A 27,124-nucleotide genomic window follows, 5' to 3' on the forward strand; every position below is an offset into this window, starting at 1 on the left:
TTTTGTCAAACAGGCCACAGGTGTGACTAATCAATAAAAATGTCAGACCCTGATGACTCTGTTGCGATTACCACATATTGGAATGTTTCAGCGTAAAATAATAATTTATAAAAAAGAGAATCATTACAAACGGGCCAGGAGGTGGCAGTATGGGAGGCTAGTCTGAAACAGCCAGTGTTCAAAAAGAAAAGAGGAAAAAAGGCGAACGTTGCAAGAAGGACAGAAATGTATAGGTGTAAAATAATAACAATAATACATAATATTAATGTAGCAAAAAGCTTTCTAGAAAGGCAGTGAATTAGCCTCTATCAGTTTGGCAAAGACCCCTTTCACAAGTCTATTTCTCCTCGTAAAATAATCCCCAAACTACCTCCTTTTAAACCCCTCAAACTTGAATTAAAAACCCTGTCAGTTTCCAAACTCCCTGAAATTCCTTACAGCTTCCCCAACCCCAGCCCCTCCCAGAAACATGCAATACAGTTAACGAAAGCCTTAAATCCCCTTTTGCTAAACCCCCACAGCCTGAAAACAAAGAAGTCCCTCTCCTCCCGTCCCTTTCACCCTCAGAGCCAAGGAGGCCCCGGTCAGACTGACCTAGTAGGTCCCTGGATTTGGGGTTCAGTTGTTTTCATGTCGTATTTCGTTTTTTTCCTTTCCTTCTACTTCTTGAACATGTCCTGTAGCGGTCCCGGGAGGAACTTGAGGACAGTGTCCAGGATGCTTTCCTCGTCTTCGTCGTCCTCGTCCCCGCAGCCTGCCGGGATGGCCTTCTTGGGACGCGTCAGCGAGCCCTCGCACGCCTGCTCCATGGCCGCCTTCTCCTCTGCCTCCTTCTCCTCTTTCTTCTTCAGCCCATACTGAAAGGAGAGAGAGAGGGAAGGGAAGCAGTGTTATGGCCTGGTGGCGTTGTAATAGCTGATTTGACACTTGGTTGACGAAATCGTCAATGTATTTATTTAATCTTAGATTTAGTCATCATAGCTTAGTCTTTATTTCGTTTTAATTTAGTTTTCGCCAGTGAAAAAAGGTAGTCCACGAAATCAACACTGTTTCAGCTAAGGCTGGGCGATATTAGAAAAACCTTCGATATTCAATAACGTTGTTGAATACCTCGATATCGATATTATTCACGATATTAGTCAAAACAATTGCATTATATCGTTTTTTTATGTTTTTCTGCTTTAGGTCCACTGCCTGCCTAACCCAGAAAATGAATATCCATGCATGCACACTGCACAGTACACATAGAATAAAGAAATTAAATTCATTTCACAACAATGGTTTTATTGAAATACCCACACCTGGTTACAGATGGACTGCTTTTTTGCATGTGCTACGTGCATGCATAGTGTGTCTGTTAATTAATGTGACACATACTGGAATACCTCATTTCAAGCCGTCTTCGTTGCTAAGTATACCTCGCATTTTGATACCCCGATATCGATATATTTTCGATATATTGCCCATCCTTAGTTTCAGCCCATCGTCATTGTTGGCACTGCAGTTGGTCCACATCACTGTCATCATGATACCAATAATGATGGTGAAGCACACCCTCTCGTTCAATATGGCTTAATCAATATTGCAACTGTTACTTTAGACTGTTACGTTATGTGTTTTTAGTTTACTTTACTATTCTTTTTCTGTGGTTCAAAAATTGTGATTTATTGATTTGTGGAGATTGCCTTGTTGAACAAAACGTGTTAATCTTTGTTTGCTAGAGAGCAAAATGTTTTCATTTATCCAAAGCTTCTGTACGTAAGTACGTAGGTGGAGAGTCTTATTGTCGCTAGACCCCTTGGGAGATAGATGGCTGGGGTGGAGTGCAACATCTACCATCAGTTCCCAGTACTTATCGCACCACTTGCCACACCCAAGCCATGCCACAAAAGCCGTGCCCGGAATCAAACCCAAGACCTTGTGGTCAAAAGGCGAGTGTTCTACCGACTACCCAGCTAGCCAGACACAGTAGTTCCTTTAGGACTCGATTCATGCCAAAAAAGGTGGTCTTCCATACCTTGTCCCTGATGGTCTGCCGTACTTTCTCCCTCTCTGCCTCCATTTTGGTGTGCTTGGCCTTCCTCTCATCCTCCTGCTGTCTCAGCGCCTCCTGCCTCTCCTCCTCCTTCTTGGCTGCATCAGGGTCCTTCTCCTCCTCTCCTCCCAGCATCTTACCCATGTCTTTGGTGGCCCCTAGAAGCACATTTTACACACAGATATATTGTAAGCTGTTGTGCAGTAGTTGTCATTGTATCACTTGTTGAAGTACTGCTGTGCAGAAGAAAACATAAAAAAAAAAAAATGATATCCATCTTTTTCCAGACATCACAAGTCACAGGTACGGAGAGTCTCGGAGACCCTAAAGCAGGGATTGACACTAAGGCTTTCCACCTGCCCCCGGCAGGTAAATAAAACGTTCCGGCAGGTGAAGTTTGCTTTCAGGTTGCCCGACCGGACAAGTGCTCATTTGAGAAGGGAAGCAACAACCGTCTATAAACACAACACCAGATATCTGTCTAATCACCTGAACGTGGCCAGAGCGCTCTGTCTTCTGGTCTGGGTAATATAAAATAATAGCACTGTTACCTATAAAGTGCTGTTTTTACTGTTGCTACACTTAAAAATGTAAAATAACTAGTGTGAAAACATAGACATATTCAGTCATAGCTATGTAGATATTTGGATTTGGAAGTATTGAGGTACAGTATGACTTTTCTTTACCGCCCAAAACGTAAAGAAATATGTGTTAAGTTGAGCGTTAATTAAAATCTTACCTATCATTTTATAATGGACGATTTACTTTTCGGGCAAGTGGGCATGACCTTTGGGCAAGTAGAACATGACCTGTTCTTGCCCGACAGGCAAGCGCGTCTGAGACCTTAGTGTCAACCCCTGCTAAAGGGACATTTGGAGGTTAACATTTTTAGGGGTAGCTTTATTTTCAAGTGTTGGTTTCTTTTCTTTTTTTCATGCTTATTCATGGTGTGTTTTTTTTTCTTTTTTTTCTGCTACCTAAAAAGTGCAGTGGCACAGTACGTGTCCTACTGCAGTGGTTCTCAACCTGTGGGGGTCCCTAAATGATGTCGTGGGGGTCCCCAAATGCTTAGTTTATAGGAGGTTCATGACTTGCCAACGTGTCAAAGTCTTTGATGTCTCTGTGTGCCCACGATGCGTTCGACACGTTGTACAGTAAACTATATTAATCTGTAGCCACTGTACAAGGCTACTGCGGTGAAGAGAAACACTCCAATTCCCAAAATGCAACGGGGTATTACGTAACCAGGACATCCGGCTCACTCGTTGACTGTAGTGTTATGCTGCTGCACAAAGGTGCATTTATCTCCTAATATAACTTTTAAATCACGTTCATGTTTAAAACGCTGTTACAAAATGTATTTATTTTCTTCTTTATTGAGATTGGGAATGTTCAGAAAGTAGAGTTGTAGACAGTGAAGGCCAGGGGAGGCGGAACTGGATTCATTCAATCCTTGGTCAGTATAGGCGGAGGTCTTAACAGCTTGACCATTGGCAGACAGATACAGTCAAGTGGTTTCGAGGATTATGTGAAAGCAGGCTTTCCTTAAGATTATCAAGGCATGTGCGTCCGTCTCAGAACCGTATGCAAACATAGCAGAGCCAAATTGGAATGGCCTCAAAGAATGACAGGGAGGATAACACCTAGGCTACTTCCGTCCGGTATTGGCCATCTGTCTACTCTACCTGTCCTGGCCTCACCTCAATTCCCAGGGTTTAATCTTCAATCTGAATTAATAATCACAGTGGTCCATGAACACGCAATAAGAAGTGGGGAGTAAAACAAACAGGAAACAAACAGTCAAATAAAAAACATACAATAAGATTGCACATAGTCACTTATAAAACTGTTAGCATTAAAATTGTCCAATTCTAACAATTCTATTTTACACTTTTGATAAATATGTTAATATGTAATATATCTTTCAGCTAGTATGTTAGTTGTACCAAACCAGGGGGGCAGGCGTCAGGATTTAAAATGAAGCAACACGGTAAGTTCCCATCATTGGCCGTTAGTTGCGCTGTTCTGGTACCAGAAGCAAAATGTTCTCCATAGTATTCCATTCTATTCCCCCAAACTTTTACATTTGATTTTCTTACCTTAATAAACATTGTCATGGGTACTTTATGGTTCCTGTCTTTAGTTAAAAATTGCCTTTCAATCACGATTATATGCGTTTTGTGAAAATAAGGTCCCATTTATGTTAAAATTGATGATAAAGTTGCGGGGGGCGTGGCCAACTAAACTAATACCAGCCGGCTGTGTTCTTCTGTGTGTGCTGTATTTCGGGAGGCTCTGACCACATTCTCCCATGTATCCCTGCGTTTGCACGTGACCGTTGGCAGCCAATAGCATCCTCTGGTGCCTTTATGCCAAGGACCCATATTGTGTCATTTGCGCTGCATAGAAACCAATGGCTTTGCCTTGTCCATATCTTTTATACAGTCTATGGTTAAGAAGCAGAAACTAGACTGGGGCAACAGAAACTGTAAGAGGAGCTCTTTTCACGCCTGGCCATGTGCATTGGGCAGCAGGTGTGACCGTCAGAGCGTAATGTGAGTAACTATTACCTCTTACGGCATCTGTGACTGACATACTAGACCTCTGCATGCTCTCTGGTGAAAGGCTACCCTCTAGCCTATTGATATTGCTGTTGTTAGCGCTGTTTTGATCGATAGCAAACACAGCACCACCTGAGAGGATATGTATTATGTATCCTCCTGTAACTTGATATGGGTATTGATTAATTCCTTGGGCATGTATTAGTTAGTAGTAGCGGTGGTAGTAGTAGTATTATGCAGTAGTATCAGCAGCAGTAATAGCGGTAGATAGTAACTAACTACATTGACAGGTACTGTACTTAACTCATTGACTGCCAAGGCCCGAGTTTCCCGAGTTATTACAGTAGTCCCAGGCTGCCACAGCCCGAGTTTCCCGAGTTGGAAGCCATTTTGAAAAAAAAAAAAAAAAAAAAAAAAAAAAAATTATAAAAAAAATTCTAAAAATGCCTCAAATGTATTAGGCATGATCGCAATTGCGAAATTGCATGTTTAGCCCCATAACAAACACATCTTTCAAAATGTCAAAAATGGCTGTTTTGTCTGACTTTGAAGGCTTGTATCTCATGAATGCCTGAACGGATTTCCAAGCGGATTTTTTTGTTTGAAAGCTGTTAAAAAGTACTACACATATGGTGCATGATCTAGGCATGGGCGTGCACGATCCGTGCACTAAAAATTGATCCGTGCACTAGAAATTTAGGAAGGTGGCAGTGTTTGTTTTGTCTGACTTTGAAGGCTTCTATCTCATGAATGCCTGAACGGATTTCCAAGCGGATTATTTTGTTTGAAAGCTGTTAAAAAGTACTACACATATGGTGCATATATGGTGCATGGGCGTGCACGATCCGTGCACTAAAAATTTATCCGTGCACTAGAAATTTAGGAACGTGGCATCCTGGTACTTGGCGGCCATCTTGAAAAGGGCATTCAATGAGTTAAGTACAGTTATGTGGTATAAATATATAAATATATATATATATATATATATATATATATATATATATATATATATACTTTTTTAACTGGAATATACACTACCTTTACTTCTACTCCATCTCAGAAGCAAATATTTTACTTTTTACTCCACTACAATTCTTCTGAAAAGTCTAGTTACTAGCTATATGGTTTAACCCATTTAGACTGGGAACGCATTATTTTGTGCTTTAACAATTGAAAAATAGCAGATAAACAAGCTCACAGTGCGGCACCGAGTGCCACGCTGCGAGCTTGTAGATCTTCTATTTTTTGACTCGTGAACATTTGAATATTTCAAATCCTACAACATGTTTCCATGCCAGTGGTGCTCAAACCTTTTCATGTGAAGGACCCCCGAAATGATATGTATTTGGCCACATCGGACGCCCATCTCAAAATATTTAGTTCCAGGGACCCCCCCAGAAGCAGAATTTGAGTTACCAATGTCCGCTTAAAAAAAAAAGATATATTCAAAGATTTGCACACATTTTCACGACTTTTCAAAAATAGCAGATCTACAAGCTCGCAGCGCGGCACTCGGTGCCGCGCTGTGAGCTTGTATATCTGCTATTTTTCAATAGCTAAAGTATAAGGCCTCTCAACCTTGGACCCTAGTAACTCAGTCCCACTTCCCCCCCCCCCCCCTCCATTGTGACGCCCCTGTGGGGATGCATATGGTGCTCCTAATTGCCCCGCAGGATGGTGTGGCAGCGCACGTCAGGATGACAAATTAGCACCCAGCAGGGGGCGTGGGCGCGGGCAGGCTGGGGGCGGGCAGCAAGAAGGCTCACAGGGACCCCCCGGTGAACCGGAGTTAAGGTCAGACTGTCCACATGCACCGGCACTGTGCTGTTACAAACGTTGGGTCTCGTCATCGCTTCACACCACAGGAATACAAACACATGCTGCTACGCTGCTGGCACTGCTACTTCGGTGTGCATGCACGTTCACGCACGCACGCACACACACACACACACACACACACACACACTAGGGTATTCACGAATAGTGATTTTTAGTATTCCAATTATTCGACCTCAAAGTATTTGAATAGTCGAATGTTCGACTGGACTGGCCAAACTGTCAGTGTCAAATATTAAGTAAGCAAGAGGCGAACATTGTGAAAATAGTGGAATTGTGGAAATTGTCACAATATTTATCTGCGGAACCGAGTCACATTAAATGTAATACCTACAATTCCAGTGGGGTTCCCCAGTTCAAATATGTTTATTTTGGGGGTCACAGCCTAAAAAGGTTTGAGAACCCCTGGTATAGAGCATTAACACATTCATCCACCAGGGGCATTGACAACTCATTCTTATGACTTCCTATCTAAAATAAGGGAATATTCGACTTCGGTGAACAATGTCGAATAGTGACATTGATATTCGAATATTTGGTGAATGCCCTAACACGCACGCGCTCGTACACTAGGGATGCACCGATATCTTATCGGTATTGGGTCCCCATATGAGTAAATTAAGTCATATTGGGATATTGGATACAACGTCACCGATCCAAGTCACAGATAAAAAAAAATAATAAAAATGCCTCTGGCTTATAAATATGCAATATAATCACGCAATTGTAGCCCATAACCAAACGTTTTAACATATACTTAAATAGACGATATCCTACAATCACATCCAGTAAACCTTTTTCGTCGCTTATCCACTCTTGAGACAAGGAGACACGCGTTGCCATTGCATTTTGCACTGACTGCACTCTGTTATTTGAACTGAAGCCTATACTACAATTAATAAATGGCTTTAATTGAAAGGTGATGCATTTTTCTTTATACTTGCTATGTAGCCTACCGTATCAGGTATCGGTAAAATATCAGGAAATATCCAAATTAGGGATGTCCCGATCACGTTTTTTTGCTCCCGATCCCGATCACATATTTTTGCTTCCGATTCGATCCCGATTCTTCCCGATCCGATCTTTCGGCAATGCATTAAGGAAACATGCTTTTATGTTGTCCGTTACGTTTTATTTTATTTTATTTAAATAACAGTATCCATTCTATCCAAGCTTCTTTTTTCACTTAGTACAGCATTGTATCAAAACAAATTAAAAGTAAAGCTCATCAGCTTATATCTTTTTAAAATATATAAAAATACATTTGGATTAGGGATGTCCCGAACCCTAATCCAAATGTATATATCGGATCGAAATTGAAAAAACCTGTATCGGTGCATCCCTAGTGCACGCGCGCACACACACACACACACACACACACACACACACACACACACACACACACACACACACACACACACACACACACACACACACACACACACACACACACACACACACACACACACTCATTTATTCAACTTGGTTGATGTTCAGTCCACTGCAGGACATCATATTCACAGCTTGTCATAGCAGCCCACGCACAGAACTGCAGAGAAAGGCTTGTGTTAATGTGACACTCATTGCTGCTGCAGTTCCCAATGTGTGACACGGTCTTCCCTTAGCTTTAGACCAGGGTTCCCCAATAGGCGGCCCGCAGGCCATTTGCGGCCCGCAGGGGGCTACTGTCTGGCCCACACCAACCCCAGTAATAACGGTGGTATAAGAGCAGCAACAACACTAGTATATCGTCGTTGTCGGCTGGAAATCTTGTATCTCCAAATTTGAAACGTTCTTTCGCAAATCATACAAGGCCGTCGCACAAAAGTAGTGAAAACAGCAGATCTACAAGCACACAACGTGTGCTTGTAGATCGACAGTTTTCACTAGTTTAAATCATTTTAAAAATTATAAATTCAAAACGAACGGTTTTGGACATACAAGATTTTCACCCGACAACGACGATATCTGAACTGTCGCTGGAGTAGCGGGAACGCCGCCATCGCCCCCTGCAATGTTGTGGCCCATGGCTTGGTACCCTAGACATAATTCAATGTTGTGGCCCTCAGCTTGGTACCCTAGACATGATTCAATGCTGTGGCCCTCAGCTTGGTACCTTAGACATAATTCAATGCTGTGGCCCTCGGCTTGGTACCCTAGACATAATTCAATGTTGTGGCCCTCAGCTTGGTACCCTAGACATAATTCAATGTTGTGGCCCTCAGCTTGGTACCCTAGACATAATTCAATGCTGTGGCCCTCGGCTTGGTACCCTAGACATAATTCAATGTTGTGGCCCTCAGCTTGGTACCCTAGACATGATTCAATGCTGTGGCCCTCAGCTTGGTACCTTAGACATAATTCAATGCTGTGGCCCTCGGCTTGGTACCCTAGACATAATTCAATGTTGTGGCCCTCAGCTTGGTACCCTAGACATAATTCAATGTTGTGGCCCTCAGCTTGGTACCCTAGACATAATTCAATGCTGTGGCCCTCGGCTTGGTACCCTAGACATAATTCAATGTTGTGGCCCTCAGCTTGGTACCCTAGACATAATTCAATGCTGTGGCCCTCGGCTTGGTACCCTAGACATAATTCAATGCTGTGGCCCTCGGCTTGGTACCCTAGACATAATTCAATGTTGTGGCCCTCAGCTTGGTACCCTAGACATAATTCAATGTTGTGGCCCTCAGCTTGGTACCCTAGACATAATTCAATGCTGTGGCCCTCGGCTTGGTACCCTAGACATAATTCAATGTTGTGGCCCTCAGCTTGGTACCCTAGACATAATTCAATGCTGTGGCCCTCGGCTTGGTACCCTAGACATAATTCAATGCTGTGGCCCTCAGCTTGGTACCCTAGACATAATTCAATGTTGTGGCCCTCAGCTTGGTACCCTAGACATAATTCAATGCTGTGGCCCTCGGCTTGGTACCCTAGACATAATTCAATGCTGTGGCCCTCAGCTTGGGATCCAAACTAGTGAAAACAGCAGATCTACAAACTCACAGCGGGTCGCTTCGAGCCGGGGTGTCAGAGATTGTAGATCGGCTATTTTCACTACTTCTTAAACATTTGTTTTCTAATTTAAGGAATTTCTTAAAAATTTTCTTTGATTTTTTTCTTCATGAAATGACAGAAAAAGGAAATTAAAATTGTTTTTAAATCACAATTTGGGAAGGTTTCGGAAACGTTTTGAAATAATAACAAAAAATAGGAAACACAAAATAAAGGGACCCATAAAAATGTGTCCATGAATCACAAATGTTTCCCAACCCAGTGTTTGGGAACAAGTGCATTGTCGTTGACAATTACATTTCTGTTTGGCTTTTAGGCTTTGAAGTTGCACATGGCAGATATGACACATAACCTAAATAATTATACAAAGAAATGAAGGACATATTTGACAACTTTACACTTAAAAAAGAACAATGATAGTGGAAATAGCCACAACGCGTCGCGATTGTAGATCAGCTATTTCCACTATTTTTTTAATGTTTGAACATATATAAACCTTTTTCATTATGTAAACCAGGGGTCTTCAACGTTTTCAGGCCGGGGACCCCCAAACTGATGGGGAGATGGAGCAGGGACCCCCTACCACCTCGTAGGGTGGGGGGGTCGGGGCTACGACATATTTTTTATTTTAAACATGTACAAGTTATAGCAAGCAGGGTGGGCCGTACCACTACCATTTCTAAACATACTACTTATTAACTGAGAACCAATGTCAATACTATCAACAATCTGTCAATTGCATAGTAATCATGTATTCAAGCTATTCAAAATGGATAGAATCAAGATTTATTTTTTAAATCCTCTCCTCTCCTCTCCTCTCAACAGTCCATTAAAGACTAGGGGCCCTATTTGAACAACCCATGGTGCATGGTCTGAAATGAATGGCGCAAGTGCCTTGGGGGCGAGTCCAGTCCATCAGTCCAATTCCACTTTTTCTCGCACCGACACCCAGTTGGAACAGATCCTCAGCCCACTACAAAGTGTACAAACACAACGTATAGAAAGCCTGGTGAGGCGAGGCCGAGGTTACAAACAACACAATCACCTACTGGACAAGATGCAGTCGGCCGGTCCAGTCACCACCAACCGATCTTCAAGCCCTGCTACGGGAGTGGAGAGGAGAAAATATCCCCCCCCCCCCCGGCGGAGTCCTCAATCAGGCGACCATTGTCTGAAGAAAAGCAACGTGTTGCGTCCATATAACTTCCATCGGTATGTAACAAAACTGGTGAAAATAGCAGATCTGCAAGCACACAACGCCTCGCATCCAAGCGCGACCATGGAGCCTGATGGAGGAGTTGTTCTAGGTGTATTATATTCCAGTTATCAGGAAAGGGTCGCGTCCAAACTCCCAGCGGTGGAACAAAAAAAAAGGAGTGAAAATAGCAGATCTACAACGCGTCGCGACAGTGGAATCCAACAGGGAAGAAACGAAAACACGGCGATCGTCATTGTCAGTAAGTTACTGTTGTTTCCATCCTCCTAACCTAAACTAACTGTAACAGTTAGTTTACCTAGGCTAGAAGACTCTTCCTGCTCACTTGGCTGATATGCTCCTGCGTGCGTCCCTATGGCGTGCACGCGCAATCGCGCATGTGCGCGTGTTTGAGGCGTGCCGCGCAACAAGTCCTTGCAGCCTGAAGCCGTGAAGGAAGGAAACGAGCTCGCGCCTGAGGCAATATCACCACTGGGCGTATGTGATCGCTGCAGTCTGTTCCGCTCTAAAGCCCGCCTACTGTATCCGGTTATGTAACACTCACATGCATGCAAGACACGTTTCCGCATCCGGTATAGACCCAGGCCGGATCACCAACAAGCAGAGTAACTTGATTGCTATCAGTTCTCTACCAAGCCACCGAGGCAAGCCAGTAGTTTGCGCACATCAAGAGAGCTGCTCTCATGCTCTGTCAGAGCATGAGAGCGATTCAATTCAAAGGAACGTTATTGGCATGAGAAAACATAGGCTACGTTTACATCGCCAAAGCAAGTGCCACAAATAAATAAAAACAGTTGAATATGGGGAACATATTTACAGTTATACACATAGGCCTTGCCTTATATAAAGTTATACGTTATAAGTGTGTGTGTGTGTGTGTGTGTGTGTGTGTGTGTGTGTGTGTGTGTGTGTGTGTGTGTGTGTGTGTGTGTGTGTGTGTGAAAATGTGATCTGTGCAAAATAAAACACTTGAATGCTGAATAAAAGGTAAAAAGCTTATTTATATTTGTGTGAAGTCAGTATGACGCCCTAAGGGCAAGAGGTGACCTATTACAGCCCTATTACACTATTCCAGTTATTGCCCTATTACACAATTACACTTATTACACTAGTAAACTTATCTGATAAGTGCCTGACGCCATAAATACAAATATCAACTGAATTATCCACTTGAAAAGCGATCGATCACAAAAAGGTCAATATCTCCAGTTTTATCAATTAGAGCTGGATTTTGGTCAAAAATGGCTATTTTGAGATGGCTGCAACTATAGAAAAAAAAGCTTTTTATTTTATTTTTTTATTTTTTGGTGAGACTAGAGGTTGTCTTCTTTCTTTTCAGGTACTGTAAGACATTGTCGAAAAAACACAGAATTTAGGAAAAATGTCAATATAAAAAAAATATATAATTTTTTTTATTAAACAAAATGGCAGGAGAGCCATACAGTCAATGTTAAAATGGCGGCCAATGTGTTAACCACTATTTTATACCTGGCTACTTGAAAATAGCCGATCTACAAGCTCACAAACGCGACGCATCGTGACGCGTTGTGAGCTTGTAGATCTGCTATTTTCAAACATTTTGTACTTTTACTTTTGGTACTTCAAGTACATTTTGATGCCAATACTTTCGTACTTTTACTCAAGTACATTTTGAATTCTGGACAATAATAACAACAACCAGCAAATCCAACTCTGAATAAGTGGAGGAACATTTCCAAAGAAGCCCTAATTTGGGGTAACTCTACTGTATCTAATAATAATACAGTAATGTAATGGGAAGAAAGCGAGGACAAGAAGATGGAGGACAGACAGACGGGGATGACAAGAGGAAAATGAGGGTAAAGACATAAGGGGGGGGGGGGGGGGGCAGGGGCGTCACACCAAATTCTGGGCCCTGGGTACAAGGATTCACTGTGGGCCCCCCATGAATGTTAACTATTGAAAAATAGCAGATATACAAGCTCACAGCGCGGCACCGAATGCCGCGCTGCGAGCTTGTAGATCTGCTATTTTTGAAAAATCGTGAAAATGTGTGCAAGAAACCCATATGTTTCCATGACAGTGATGCTCAAACCTTTTCATGTCAAGGACCCCCAAAATGATATGAATTTGGCCACGGACCCCCATCTCAAAATATTTAGTTCCAGGGACCCCCCCAGAAGCAAAATTTGAGTTACAAATGTTTGCCAAAAAAATACATATTCAAAGATTTGCACACATTTTCACGACTTTTCCAAAAATAGCACATCTACAGGCTCGCAGCGCGGCACTCGGTGCCGTGCTGTGAGCTTGTAGATCACCTTGGGCCCTAGTAACTCAGTCCCACTTTCCTACCCCTTGTGACGCCCCTGGGGGGGGGGGGCAGAGAGAAGGTACGGGCCATTAGGGCCTCAGGCAGACAAATGGATTGTACCGCTGAATCATTTGTTAAGGGTGAGGAGGTTTGAAGAATGGAACTCATTTGAATAATGGATGAGCGTCACTGGCAAATAACAAGCTCGTATGTGGAAAAAAAAGAGAAAGGAAGAAAAAATGTTTTAGCTAACCAAAATGTCAGACGGGTCTGAAGTTGGAAAACATGTGGAAGTGGCTCGAGGGAAATGCCAGCACGCACGCACACACGCTCGCTCACACACGCACACGCACGCACGCACGCGCGCACACACACACACACACACACACACACAAACGGAACGTAAACATGCACTTTTTGTGTGTTAGTTTGTCTTTTGTTTTTCCTTTTAGTTTGACAGCTTAGAAAGTAGAGAGTGAGACAGTTGGAAGGGGAGACACGGGAGGGAAGGCAGAGGTATAACTGTGTACTAGCGTAGCATTCTAGCGTTGCCGTGTGCATGTGGACCAGAAGAGACACACACTCACTATTCCCCCGAACACCGCCGTGTTCCCCCAAACACCGCCGCGTATTCTTCAGGTGAAGAAATAATAAGAGAGGGCAGGGACGTGCAGAGAATGTTAGAGAGGCAGGGGCTGAAGTTTCTATAAGGGCCTTTTTGTGGAAATATCGAAAATAGCAGACTTCTGAATGTGAGCTTGGAGGTCGGCTATTTTCGGTACTTGATACCACACTGAACTAAGCAAAATCAAGTCGATTCTCAGAGAGGGCAATTCTTTCTACATAAGATTGCTGCATTCAAGTTCAGGAGAGTTTGGACTCTGCCTTCAAGTTTTGAGTGCTGCCTTCAGGTATGGCATGGAAAGAGGGCATTTGAATTTCTTTCACCATAGTAAAAACTGCATACTGTACATGGTCTGGAGAGGGCACTTTTTACAGACTGATAAAAGGGGAGGGGCTCAAGCCCCCCTATGATGTCTATGTGTGCACGTGCCTGAGAGAGGGAGTTGACTGACATTGGGATTCAAACACTAAAATGTCCACACGTACAGCGTACACAGCACACCCGCCCCGAGCTGCTGTGACACAGCTCAGGTAAACAGCCAGGCTGATTAATCTGGTGTGCTGCGGTGAAACAATGGGACCGATATCTAATTAAACACCCGGCAAAGGCAACCTGTGGCCCCAGGCCTCGATCTATACCCTGCAAATGAAAGACTAACTACGGTACATTACTGAAGCATGTGTGCACTGTATGACTACATGATTGTGTGTGTCTGAGTGTTTGTGCCCATGCAAGAATGTGAAAACAAGAACAGAGGTAGAAACTACAAGGAAGAAAATGCTCCTCGGAGTGCAGGTCTCCGCCAGGGCAGGTAGCTTGTTGTGGGCCAGCAAGCAGACTTGATTTGAGGCATTTTGTTCAAAACGGGGCAGATCTTAGCCAATCAGGATGTAATATGGAAAATCGGACAGATCGGTCTTGAACGCATGCATAGAATGTGTAAACAGCCATATTAACATTCATTGCCTTTTCAAAATGGACGCCAAGTTCCTCACTCCCACATTCCTAAATTTCTAGTGCACGGATCAACGCCCATGCCTAGATCATGCACCTTTTTCACAGCTTTCAAACACAAAAAAAACGCTTGGAAATCCGTTCAGGCATTCATGAGATAGAAGCCTTCAAAGTTTTTTTTTTTCTTTTAACTCAGTTAGCGCCGGTCGACTTTCAGATCAACTATCTCACTATGGACTTCCCTGCCAAGCGACTTTAATCGACTTTTATATAAAAGCATTGTTTAAACTTTTATTTGGGTTAATAGACGGAGCGAAATGGTTAGCTTAGCTTCGGATGGTATCAACACGTGAACCGTGAAAAAAAAGGATACGATTATGACGTCACCTTTAAACCAGGGCTTCCTGTTTATATTAGCCTCTGCTAGCCGCTAGGCTCAATGCAAACCATCCGACCCTTACGCAGCTTCACTAGGTCGGATTTGGATTCGGAAACTTTCTGTGTGGCATCTGTATACGTTCCGGTGCCCATACCGATGGTGGTTTTAGATGATCAAGCACGAATTGAACAGTATTGAGCTCAGATGGCGGCCCGCGGGTCTCCCATTCTGAGTCAATGGGGAGCGATGTCATCGTCCCATCCTTGAATCTTGTGAATCTTGGTTTTAACATGGGGGCTTGTACAGTCTATCGTTTTAGTGTTACGATGGCTCACTCTAGTGGTCATTTTGTGGTATGGTATATCAACCTGGCTTTGAAAATAATGTGATCATGATGATAAAATATAGCTATTTCCTGGCGTTATAAGCGCACATTCATATTTAAATTTGGCTGTTAACGGGAAAACTCTGGAAACTGGGGCCGTGGCAGTCTGGGGGTACTGAAATAACACGGGAAACTCGGGCCTGGCATTTAATGAGTTTTTAACACAATCACAAAGTCAGCCTACTATAACCTCAAACAAATAGCACAGGTTAAAGGACTTGGGTCTCAGCAGGATCTAGAAAAACTAGTCCATGCATTCATCTTCAGTAGACTTGTCTACTGTCTACTTGTCTACAGTCTACTGTAACAGTTACAGGCTGTCTACTTGTCTACAGTCTACTGTAACAGTTACAGGCTGTCTACTTGTCTACAGTCTACTGTAACAGTTACAGGCTGTCTACTTGTCTACAGTCTACTGTAACAGTTACAGGCTGTCTACTGTCTACTTGTCTACAGTCTACTGTAACAGTTACAGGCTGTCTACTTGTCTACAGTCTACTGTAACAGTTACAGGCTGTCTACTTGTCTACAGTCTACTGTAACAGTTACAGGCTGTCTACTGTCTACAGTCTACTGTAACAGTTACAGGCTGTCTACTTGTCTACAGTCTACTGTAACAGTTACAGGCTGTCTACTTGTCTACAGTCTACTGTAACAGTTACAGGCTGTCTACTGTCTACTTGTCTACAGTCTACTGTAACAGTTACAGGCTGTCTACTTGTCTACAGTCTACTCTAACAGTTACAGGCTGTCTACTGTCTACAGTCTACTGTAACAGTTACAGGCTGTCTACTTGTCTACAGTCTACTGTAACAGTTACAGGCTGTCTACTGTCTACAGTCTACTGTAACAGTTACAGGCTGTCTACTGTCTACAGTCTACTGTAACAGTTACAGGCTGTCTACTGTCTACAGTCTACTGTAACAGTTACAGGCTGTCTACTGTCTACAGTCTACTGTAACAGTTACAGGCTGTCTACTGTCTACAGTCTACTGTAACAGTTACAGGCTGTCTACTGTCTACAGTCTACTGTAACAGTTACAGGCTGTCTACTTGTCTACAGTCTACTGTAACAGTTACAGGCTGTCTACTTGTCTACAGTCTACTGTAACAGTTACAGGCTGTCTACTGTCTACAGTCTACTGTAACAGTTACAGGCTGTCTACTGTCTACAGTCTACTGTAACAGTTACAGGCTGTCTACTTGTCTACAGTCTACTGTAACAGTTACAGGCTGTCTACTGTCTACAGTCTACTGTAACAGTTACAGGCTGTCTACTGTCTACAGTCTACTGTAACAGTTACAGGCTGTCTACTGTCTACAGTCTACTGTAACAGTTACAGGCTGTCTACTGTCTACAGTCTACTGTAACAGTTACAGGCTGTCTACTGTCTACAGTCTACTGTAACAGTTACAGGCTGTCTACTTGTCTACAGTCTACTGTAACAGTTACAGGCTGTCTACTGTCTACAGTCTACTGTAACAGTTACAGGCTGTCTACTTGTCTACAGTCTACTGTAACAGTTACAGGCTGTCTACTTGTCTACAGTCTACTGTAACAGTTACAGGCTGTCTACTGTCTACAGTCTACTGTAACAGTTACAGGCTGTCTACTTGTCTACAGTCTACTGTAACAGTTACAGGCTGTCTACTTGTCTACAGTCTACTGTAACAGTTACAGGCTGTCTACTGTCTACAGTCTACTGTAACAGTTACAGGCTGTCTACTGTCTACAGTCTACTGTAACAGTTACAGGCTGTCTACTGTCTACAGTCTACTGTAACAGTTACAGGCTGTCTACTTGTCTACAGTCTACTGTAACAGTTACAGGCTGTCTACTTGTCTACAGTCTACTGTAACAGTTACAGGCTGTCTACTTGTCTACAGTCTACTGTAACAGTTACAGGCTGTCTACTGTCTACAGTCTACTGTAACAGTTACAGGCTGTCTACTGTCTACAGTCTACTGTAACAGTTACAGGCTGTCTACTTGTCTACAGTCTACTGTAACAGTTACAGGCCTAACTAAAAAAATCCATCAGACGACTACAGTTGATTCAGAACGCTGCTGCTTGAGTCTTTACTAATACCAAGAAAGTGGAGCATGTCACTCCAGTTCTTAAATCCTTACACTGCTGGCTCCCTGTGTGTCAATTAATTGATTTCAAAATACTACTGTTGCTCTATAAAGCTGGTTGCACACTGCTGCGTTTTTCGTTTGCGAAATGCGTTTTTCAGGGCAAGGAGAGAGAGAGAGATAGAGAGAGCAAGGGACCGAGTGGTGCGCGAAACGGGCGGCAGTGTGCAAACGTGACTGACACAACGTGAGGTTGATTTTTTTATTCACGCGCTCCGAAATTCACTCCGATATTTGGCCCGAAAAACGCAGCAGTGTGCAACCACCTTAAAGCTTTGAATGGTCTATGGCCTAAATACAATTCTGACATTGTGCAATATCCTGAACCATATCCAGACCTCTCAGGTCACCTGGGAAAGGTCTGTCCCTAAAAACCCAGACTCGGGATCCAGACTTTTCAAGAAAGAAAAGCCCGGGATAGTGCCAGGGACGTGCTGCTGGCCATTGGGAAAAGCGGGACAACTCCCGAACGGCCGGTCCAGGCCATTAGGAAAGAAATCGTTCCATTTTGGGGGCTGGGCGGCCAACAAAGTAAATCGTCACTGTCGGGCAGAAACCTTGTATCTCCAAGTTTCAAATGTGTAATTTTTTTCGCAAAGCAAAGCCCTACTTCATCACACAAGGCCGTCGCTCAAAAGTAGTGAAAACAGCAGATCTACAAGCACACAACGCCTCGCGGTGCGAGGCGTTGTGTCCTTGTAGATCGGCTGTTTTCACTAGTTTAAATCATTTTTAAAATGATAAATACAAAACAAATGATTTTGGACATACAAGGTTTCCACCCGACAACAACGAACAACTCATGTAATTGGCCCACCGGCTGAAATGGCAAATCTTTGAGTAGCAGCAGCGCTATAGAGAGATCTCTCTCTCTCTCTCTGAGGGCCTCTCCAACTCTTTTTCCCGGGCTGAATCAGGGGCCCAGAATGCCCCTGTAACTGTGTCTCACAACATTTTAATTGTACATAAAATATGTGTAGCCGTTCAGATATCTTATTTTACATCAGTATTGTTCATGTGAACTGGTTTGTTTAGGCCTATCCATTATAATTATGAAATTGTTTTCCACCGCGGATCACTTCCTCATGTACTCAAAGTGGACTGCAGCAGGAGTCATGTCCCCTGCCGCGTCCCTTCCGAGATGCCGGAGGAGCCGATGAGATCTGTCGGGGCCATAGAATGTCTGCGTTAGGTTAGACTACTAAAAACCAGATGTGGGAAAGCAGCATTTTGTTTTTATGCACCACGCATATCTGGAACAAACTCCCTTTTTCTTCTATGCATCCTAATATCATTGAATAATTGTTTAATTTGCTTGAGGTTTTGTGTAAAGCACATTGAATTGCCTTGTGCCTTACACATTGAATTGCTATACAAATACAATCTTGCCTTGTCTACAGATTCGTGTGATGTTTGGAAAACATCTGTAGCAAAACCTGTAGTTGAGTAATATCAAAAAATGTGTTTAGCAAACAACGATATAATAGGCCGAAGTGAAGAAAAAAGAAAAAGGGTCAGAGGTTGTTTCTTGGCCGCCAGGAAAGTTTCACGCCGATCGTGGAGATTGGCTGTACACAGACAAACAGACGAATATAATCCCTGGCTTTGTAATGTAAAATACATCCCAATCCCCTCTGATAATACCCTGGTGTCCCCAGAGTCTGAGGTAGGGATGGGACGATATGACGATTATTATGAAAAAATAAATCACGATTTACGATATTATCGCACTAATCAAAATGCATTATCCTGGGGGCGGAACATTTTCCAAAAAAATAGCTGATCTAGAAGCTCACAACGCGTCACATTGCGACGCGTTGTGAGCTTGTAGATCGGCTATTTTTTGGCAAAGACATTTGATAGAGAGTGAAAAAAAGACTGTATCAAGTATGTATAGTATAAGTACCTTTTACCAATTATAGAAGTGGTACCGGATACGCAGCTCGGCAAATAAAAGGTGAATCTATCCCAGTGCATGACGGAGGACGATATCACGATAAATTAAATCTCCACAATACGATTATAGAGTGTTTTTTATCACAATGGAGCATCGCAGCGGAAGTGGTTTACTGGTGCCACTTAAGAATCGTCATTCATTTTCCCCATAGACTTTTACAAAATTATTTATAACAATTATGTTAAGCCTCGAACCAAGCCATCCAGGATGGCAGTGAATCATGACCATAAAAAAATATATATTTTAAAATGACATTATTTGATATACTACATTTAATAAATACCTTTTGTTTAGCGATTTTCAAAATGTTCTTTTAATAAAAACAAAGGTTGTATGGTCATGATTCACTGCCATCCTGGATGGCTTGGTTCGAGGCTTAACATAATTGTTATAAATATTTTAGTAAAAGTCTATGGGGAAAATAAATTACGATTTTTAACTCATTTAATGCCAGCCTATCACCACTAGAGGGCGCCCAGTGGCCAGAGAATAATAGAGATATGCTGGTAATGCATGCCCAAGCCCTGGAGCCATGACTTGCCAGAACACTTTCCTTTGTGCATGTACAAGAAGAGGATGAAGTTAGCTTGAAGTTAGCTATTGGCTACCAAACATTTTAGATTTAGATTTTCGTCAACTTAGCCATGATTAAACCTTGCACACCTCATGCATGGGAGAAAAAACAGAGAAAATGAGCTCTAAAGATCCTGGATTGCATTGGAGTGGATGGTAAATATCAATATCGTCCTCTGTAAACAGAGGACAAAAATATTTTTTTTGCGATAATAAAGCTGAACTAGTTCGGGATAGGCACTCAATGAGTTAAGTGGCACCAGTAAACCACTTCCGCTGCGATGCTCTATAAGCGATAATATCCCTTATCGTCCAATACCTAGTCTGGGGAGGATATAGAAACCTTCTGAAGGGAAAGAGCGTTAAAATAACATTTCTTGTTGGATTGACGCACTGACTGACTCACATCAATGCGTCTCTCTGTTGGCCAGTTTACACATTCATGTAAAAAATGTCTCAATTCCCCGGGGCTTGTCCGTTCTACAAAAGCAAAGTCTGCGAAGCAAGCATATGCGCTGCGGGCTCTGGGGTGTTATTTATGATTTTCTATTAATTCCGCCTTGTCTGCTTGTAAAGTCGATCCGCCCCTGAACCAAATGAAAATGTTCAAGTATGTGACAACAATGTTTCTATTCCATTCTGTCAGACCGTCCCCCCCCTCTTATGTGTGCTTGTGCGTGGCCGCTCGTATATTGCATTCGGGCAGGGGCGTCACAAGGGGGGTGGGGGGGAAAGTGGGACTGAGTTACTAGGGCCCAAGGTGGTGGAGGGGCCTTAAATTAATTATTTTATACTTAAGCTATTGAAAAATAGCAGATATACAAGCTCACAGCGCGGCACCGAGTGCCGCGCTGCAAGCTTGTAGATCTGCTATTTTTGAAAAGCCGTGAAAATGTGTGCAAAACTTTGAATATATGTATTTTTTATGCGAACATTTGTAAATTTTGCTTCTGGGGTCCCTGGAACTACATATTTTGAGATGGGGGTCCATGGCCAAATACATATCATTTTGGGGGTTCTTCACAGGAAAAGGTTTGAGCACCACTAACATAGAGAAAAGAAACATCATTTATTTAAAAAAAAAAAAAACTTAGAAGAACTGTATTTGAGACATAATAAGACTTGCACACATTACACACATTTCCATGTTTTTTCTTTTCAAAAATAGCAGATCTACAAGCTTGCAGCGCGGCACTAGGTGCAGCGCTGTGAGCTTGTGTATCTGCTATTTTTTCAATAGTTAAAGCACAAAGCAAGGCGTAATAATGCGTTTCCACCAGGTTCCCCTATGAAGAACATTCATGGGGGGGGCCCACAATGAATCCTTGTACCCGGGGCCCAGAATTTGGTGTGACGCCCCTGGCATTCATGAGTGTGCTTGAGGTTCCCCGGCCGTCGCCCAGCTGCGCCCCTCAATGAAATAAATGGCAAAATGCTTCAAGGCCACAGCAGCCAGAGAAAAGGTCACGGCAATATGGGCTCTGCCTCAATGGGAGGTAAATTAGAAGCCCCTCCCCCACAACCAACATAGGGATAGGGGAGAGACAGGGGGGGGGGCAAGAGAGGGATGGAGAGATGTGGAGAGAGAGAGAGAGAGAGAGAGAGAGAGAGAGAGAGAGAGAGAGAGAGAGAGAGACTGCCTTAACCCATTTAGGCCTGGAATTATTGAATGCTTTAACCAGTGAAAAATAGCAGATATACAAGCTCACAGCGCGGCACCGAGTGCCGCGCTGCGAGCTTGTAGATCTGCTATTTTTGAAAAAGTCATGAAAATGTGTGCAAATCTTTGAATATATGTATTTACAAAGCGAACGTTTGTAACTCAAATTTTGCTTCTGGGGGGTCCCTGGAACTAGATATTTTGAGATGGGGGTCCGTGGCCAAATACATATCATTTTGGGGGTCCTTCACATGAAAAGGTTTGAGAACCACTGACATAATAGTCTCTCGAGAACAGACTAACTGAGCTCCAGTTAAGTGAAAAATGACCTTTTCTTTGACGATGGCTGGCCAGATTGCTGACATAGAAACATAGGTTTTTCAAAAAATCTTAGAAGGATTCAAAAGACACTTATAGAATCGGGTCAAAATTCTAATTTTCACGATTTTTCAAAAATAGCAGATCTACAAGCTCACAGCGCGGCACTTGGTGCCGCGCTGTGAGCTTGTATATCTGCTATTTTTCACTGGTTAAAGCATTCAATAATTGGCAAGCCCTGCAGCAGACAGTAGGGACGGGACGATATGAACATTTCATAGCACGATTATTGTGACAAGAGAAATCACGATTTACGATATTATCGCGATAATCAAAATCCATTATCCTGGGGCGGAACATTTGCCAAAAAAAAAAAATAGCAGATCTAGATCGGCAATTTTTTGGCAAAGACATTTGAAAGAGTGAAAAAAGACTGCATCAGTGCATCAAGTACGTATATTATAAGTACCTTTTACCAATTATAAAGGGTTTAAGTGGTACCGGATATGCAGCTGGGCAAATAAAAGGTGAATTGATCCCAGTGCATGACGGAGGACGATATCACGATACATTAAATCTCCACGATACGATTATCATGAGTGTTTTTTATCACGATAATATTGCTAACCCTAACCCTAACCCTAGCAGACAGATAGATAGATAGATGGATACATGGATGGACAGGGTTTTCAATGAATGGTTGGACAGACGGTAACAAAGACAGGGAGTGATGTGATGGGTAAAATGATGATGGATGTAGAGGGAGGGAGGAAGGGACGGATGAATGGAGCGAGGGATAGGGGTAGAGAGAAGTAAACTGCTACAGCACCTCCAGCACAAAAAGCCAGGGATATGAGGAGAGCAGTCTGGCAAACCATCGTCAAATAAAAGGGAATGCCCTCTCTTGTTTTGTTCCTTTTCATCTGAAGACATCTGACTTAACGTGGCATCCGAGTCTGTCTTGAGAGATTATGAGGAGAGAGACTAAAGGCTTTATCAGAGTCTGAGGTGAAGAGCTATCACCTTAACTTATAAAGGAGTCATTCAGACCAAAACACATATAGGGTTAAATCTGCCTTTTATCATGCCTGCTTTAGTCGATTTTTTTCATAGCTGCCCCTGTTGCTAGATTTCGGATGCCCCTGTTGCTACAAGATTTCGCGGGCTCTTTCATAACTAACACAGTGGCTAGTGCGGTTATTTCGTTAGCTTCAAAGTTAGTATTTTTTTATTGGATTGTGTTTACACAACGTCCTGAGACCAACCACACCGCTGTTTTGACCTCACAGGCACCCTTACTTGTCGACTAAAAAATGGACTAAAGCAGGTATGAAGGGGTGTGATAAAAGGCAGATTTAACCCTATATGTGTTTTGGTCTGAACGACTCCTTTAAGGGGGAAATGGGGAGAGGGATGGATGGAGGTTAGACACATATTGTGTGGCTTCTGACGATCGGGTCCAATATTTAGTTCAGTGACCATGGGGCTAAAGAATGGTTCAGAAGCTGTGTTCAAGTTCACTCTCCCAGTGGAATGAATAGACTCCAACCTGCTTCCTGGCTCCTACAAAGGTGTCAACCTACGGAAGTAAACCGGAGATGGCATGTCTTGCTATTTCCGTCTTGGACATTACACAGAGGGGAAAATGAAGGAACGGCAGGATGAAGAGATGGAAGAAGAGCAGAAAGAGGGAGGTACAGAGAGAGAGAGAGAGAGAGAGAGAGAGAGAGAGAGAGAGAGAGGGATGGTTGGGTGCAGCCGATGGCAATTGGTACAAGGAGATGGAGGGATCAAATACTGAAGAGAGGGCCTGAAAAGTGGGGAGAGAAAGAGAGAGAGATGCAAATAGAGAAGTGTTTTTTCAACCAGTGGTCCGGGGACCACCAGTGGTCCTTGAGGGGGTTCCAGGTGGTCCCCAGCTAAATGATGGAGAGTTGGTAACAAAACCCTTATGGGTCCATTTGGTTTCATTTTACGCTCTCGAGAGTTAAATTATTGTTAAACATCGTTACTTAATTTACAAGACGTCTACACAAATTAAGAGAATGTAACTTTTATTTTTTTGATCAACATTTTGATCAACATTTGCCTGTTATCACTCAACATTTGCCTGTTATCACTCCTATGGTACCAACATCAGTACAGCATGGAATTGTGGACAAAATCCTATCCAACGATAAATGGTGCATTTATATAGCACTTTTATTCAAGGCGCTTTACATAGATTGTGCATTACATTCACCCATTCACGCACACTTTCATACACCGGTGGCGGAGGAAACCATGCAAGGCACCAACCTACTCACCGGGAGCAACTAGGGGTTCAGAGTGTTGCCCAAGGACTCTTCGACATTAACTCAGGGGGAGCCCGGATTCGAACTGGGAACCCTTCGTGCTCTAATAACGGTTTCTCTACCCCTGAGCTTTGCCGCCCCCAGATAACAAATATTCTACGTTTGGGGTCTGAGAGGCTACATATCATCAAATGGTGGTCCGCGGCTCAAATGCTGAATAAATAATGGACCGTGATATGAAAAGGGTAGAAAAAAACACCGAAATAGAGGATGATGATGAGACAGTGGAAAGTGGATAGAGGAGTTGAGAGGAAGTGAATTCGGGGAGGGGGAAACAGACTGGGGGAGATAAAAGGAAAGAGCGAGATAGAGAGAGAGAGAGAGAGAGGGAGAGAAGAGAAGAGACGAGACAGCAGAAGCGAACGTGGCGAGGAGATAGACGATAGCAAAACGGACACACAAAAAAAAACAGGGCTGGAGGAGAGATGAAAGGAAATGAGAAGGGAGAGCGCGCGGCGCGCAGGGAGGAAATGAAAGCCAGAGGCAGGGAGGATGGATAGCGACTGTAGGTGGACAGACGGAGAGGAGCCGTGAGAGGATGTAAAGGAATAAATCACCTTTTATTATGGCCCGTGGTCCTTAGGCTGATGAGGGCCGATTTAAACACACAGGGGCGTCACAAGGGGAGGGGGGGGGGGAAGTGGGACTGAGTTACTAGGGCCCAAGGTGGAGGGAGGGGGCCTTGATTGTTTTATACTTTAGCTATTGAAAAATAGCAGATCTACAAGCTCACAGCGCGGCAGCTTGTAGATCTGCTATTTTTGAAAAGTCGTGAAAATGTGTGCAAATCTTTGAATATATTTACTTTATTTTTTATTTTTTTTATAATTTTTATCCCACGATTTTGCAACCCATTTTTTCACCCAGTGCCAATTGCCTATGTAATCCTGGGCTCTGCTCTCCCTCTGCCGCGCCTGGGGAGACAACGGACTGACCTCATGCTTCCTTCAATGCATGAGTATTCCAAGTTGTTTCTTTTCACCTGACAGGGGGGATTTCCCCGGGATGGACGTAGCGCGTGGAAGGAACACGTTATTCCAACCAGTTCCTTTCCCCGCCATCAAGCGCCCCGGCTGGCCAGGGGGAGGCATTATTGAGACCAGTATTACTGCATGTTTTTGTGAGGGTATCAACCCTAGGAGACACAGGGAGAACATGCAAACTCCACACAGAAAGGCCCTATCACCGACCCCACCTAGGGTGTGGGCACTGATGACGCGGAGGGAGAAACACAACCCCAGCACCCACAGCGTCCCCCGGCGGGAATCGAACCCAGGACCTTCTAGCTGTGAGGCGAAGCGCTAACCACTGCGCCACCGTGCCCCCTTGAATATATGTACTTTTTAAGCAAACATTTGCAACTCAAATTTTGCTTCTGGGGGGGGGGGGTCCCTGGAACTAAATATTTTGAGACGGGGGTCCGTGGCCAAATACGTATCATCTTGGGGTTCCTTCACATGAAAAGGTTTGAGCACCACTGACATAGAAACATAGGTTTTCAAAAAACCTTAGAAGGATTTGAAATTATATTCAAAGACCTTTCAAAAATAGCAGATCTACAAGCTCTCTGCTATTTTTCAATAATTAAAGCACAAAATGTGAGTGAATCCTTGTACCCACACCCAGGGCCCAGAATGTGGTGGGACACCCCCTGCAAACACACATTGAACCCCCTGACCCTCTTCAGTGACCTGTAAATGCACATGGCTTTTCACACTAGCACTGACAACACAGCAAACATGCTCCGTGTTCATGGAGGAGTTTAAAGTGTACACCGAGCATCGCAGCATTGCAGCTCACCCGCACTGCCCGCGATGCGACACGACCAATGAAATCTCATTAAAATACATTTGTTTCAATGAGGACGTCCTGACCTACCACAAACGCATCGTGCCGTGACGTCGTCCACCCCTCCGGTTTTCGCCAGCGGAGCCTTCATGAGCGAGGTTTCGCGGCGACGTCCATAGAGGTAAATTGGCCACGTCGCGCCCGGCCCCCAAACACTTTATATTTAACACTTTATATCATTATTTATTTATTTGATTGGTTCAGGCTACGTCGCAACGCAATGGCCGACACTCCATATGCGGACAGTATTTTGCGGGACATCGCGTTTGTGAACATACAGTACAATATGTTTACATAGAGAAAAGTAATGTATACTTTCTACATGTAATAGTAGTGTGTGTTTCTCTATGTCTTGCCTTTCCTTGCATGTGTGCGTTGAACCACACACACACACACTGCGTTATATCATAGAGCAGGGGTTCCCAAACTTTTTTGTCTCAGGGCACCCCATGAATATTTTTTTAATCCAAGGCACCCCTACATTATAATTTTCACTCCCAGCACCTTATATTTATAGCATATCGTCGTTGTCGGGTGGAAACCTTGTGTGTCCAAAACCGTTTGTTTTGTATTTATCATCTATAAAATGTACTAAACTAGTGAAAACAGCAGGCAAGCACGCAGGCAAGCACACAACGCCTCGCATCGCGAGTCGGCTGTTTTCACTAGTTTTGTGCGACCCCTCAGGTTTCTGCCTGACAGTAATGATATTTTAGTGATTATGTTGCGAGGAAAACGTTGAGATAATAGCCATTTTGGTTAGAACTGACTGAAAATAACTTTGTACTTCAAGTTTAAAATGATACTAAATATTTTTTCAAGTGTCCAAATAAATTCCAAATATTATCAAATGATCTCGCGGCTCCCTGGACTGCCGTCGCGGCACCCCAGGGTGCCCCGTCACCCACTGTGAAAACCCCTGTCATAGAGTACTCTACTCACCACCTAAGGCTTGTTTCATGACAAAATCCATGGT

General features: G+C 43.4%; 1 protein-coding gene across 1 annotated transcript; it reads right to left on the reverse strand.

The window, feature by feature from the left end:
* Positions 1-659: 659 nt before the first annotated feature.
* On the reverse strand, positions 660-27,124 carry cplx2b (complexin 2b; the record flags this gene model as incomplete). Its single annotated transcript, XM_080745537.1, has 3 exons — positions 27,091-27,124; positions 2,018-2,193; positions 660-857 (listed from the first exon to the last, which is right to left on the reverse strand). Exons 1-3 carry the CDS (start codon positions 27,119-27,121, stop codon positions 660-662), a joined length of 405 nt encoding a protein of 134 aa, XP_080601663.1. The 5' UTR covers positions 27,122-27,124.

This window comes from Nannobrachium achirus (assembly GCF_963921795.1).
Source record: "Nannobrachium achirus genome assembly, chromosome: 17".
Lineage (NCBI taxonomy): Eukaryota > Metazoa > Chordata > Actinopteri > Myctophiformes > Myctophidae > Nannobrachium > Nannobrachium achirus.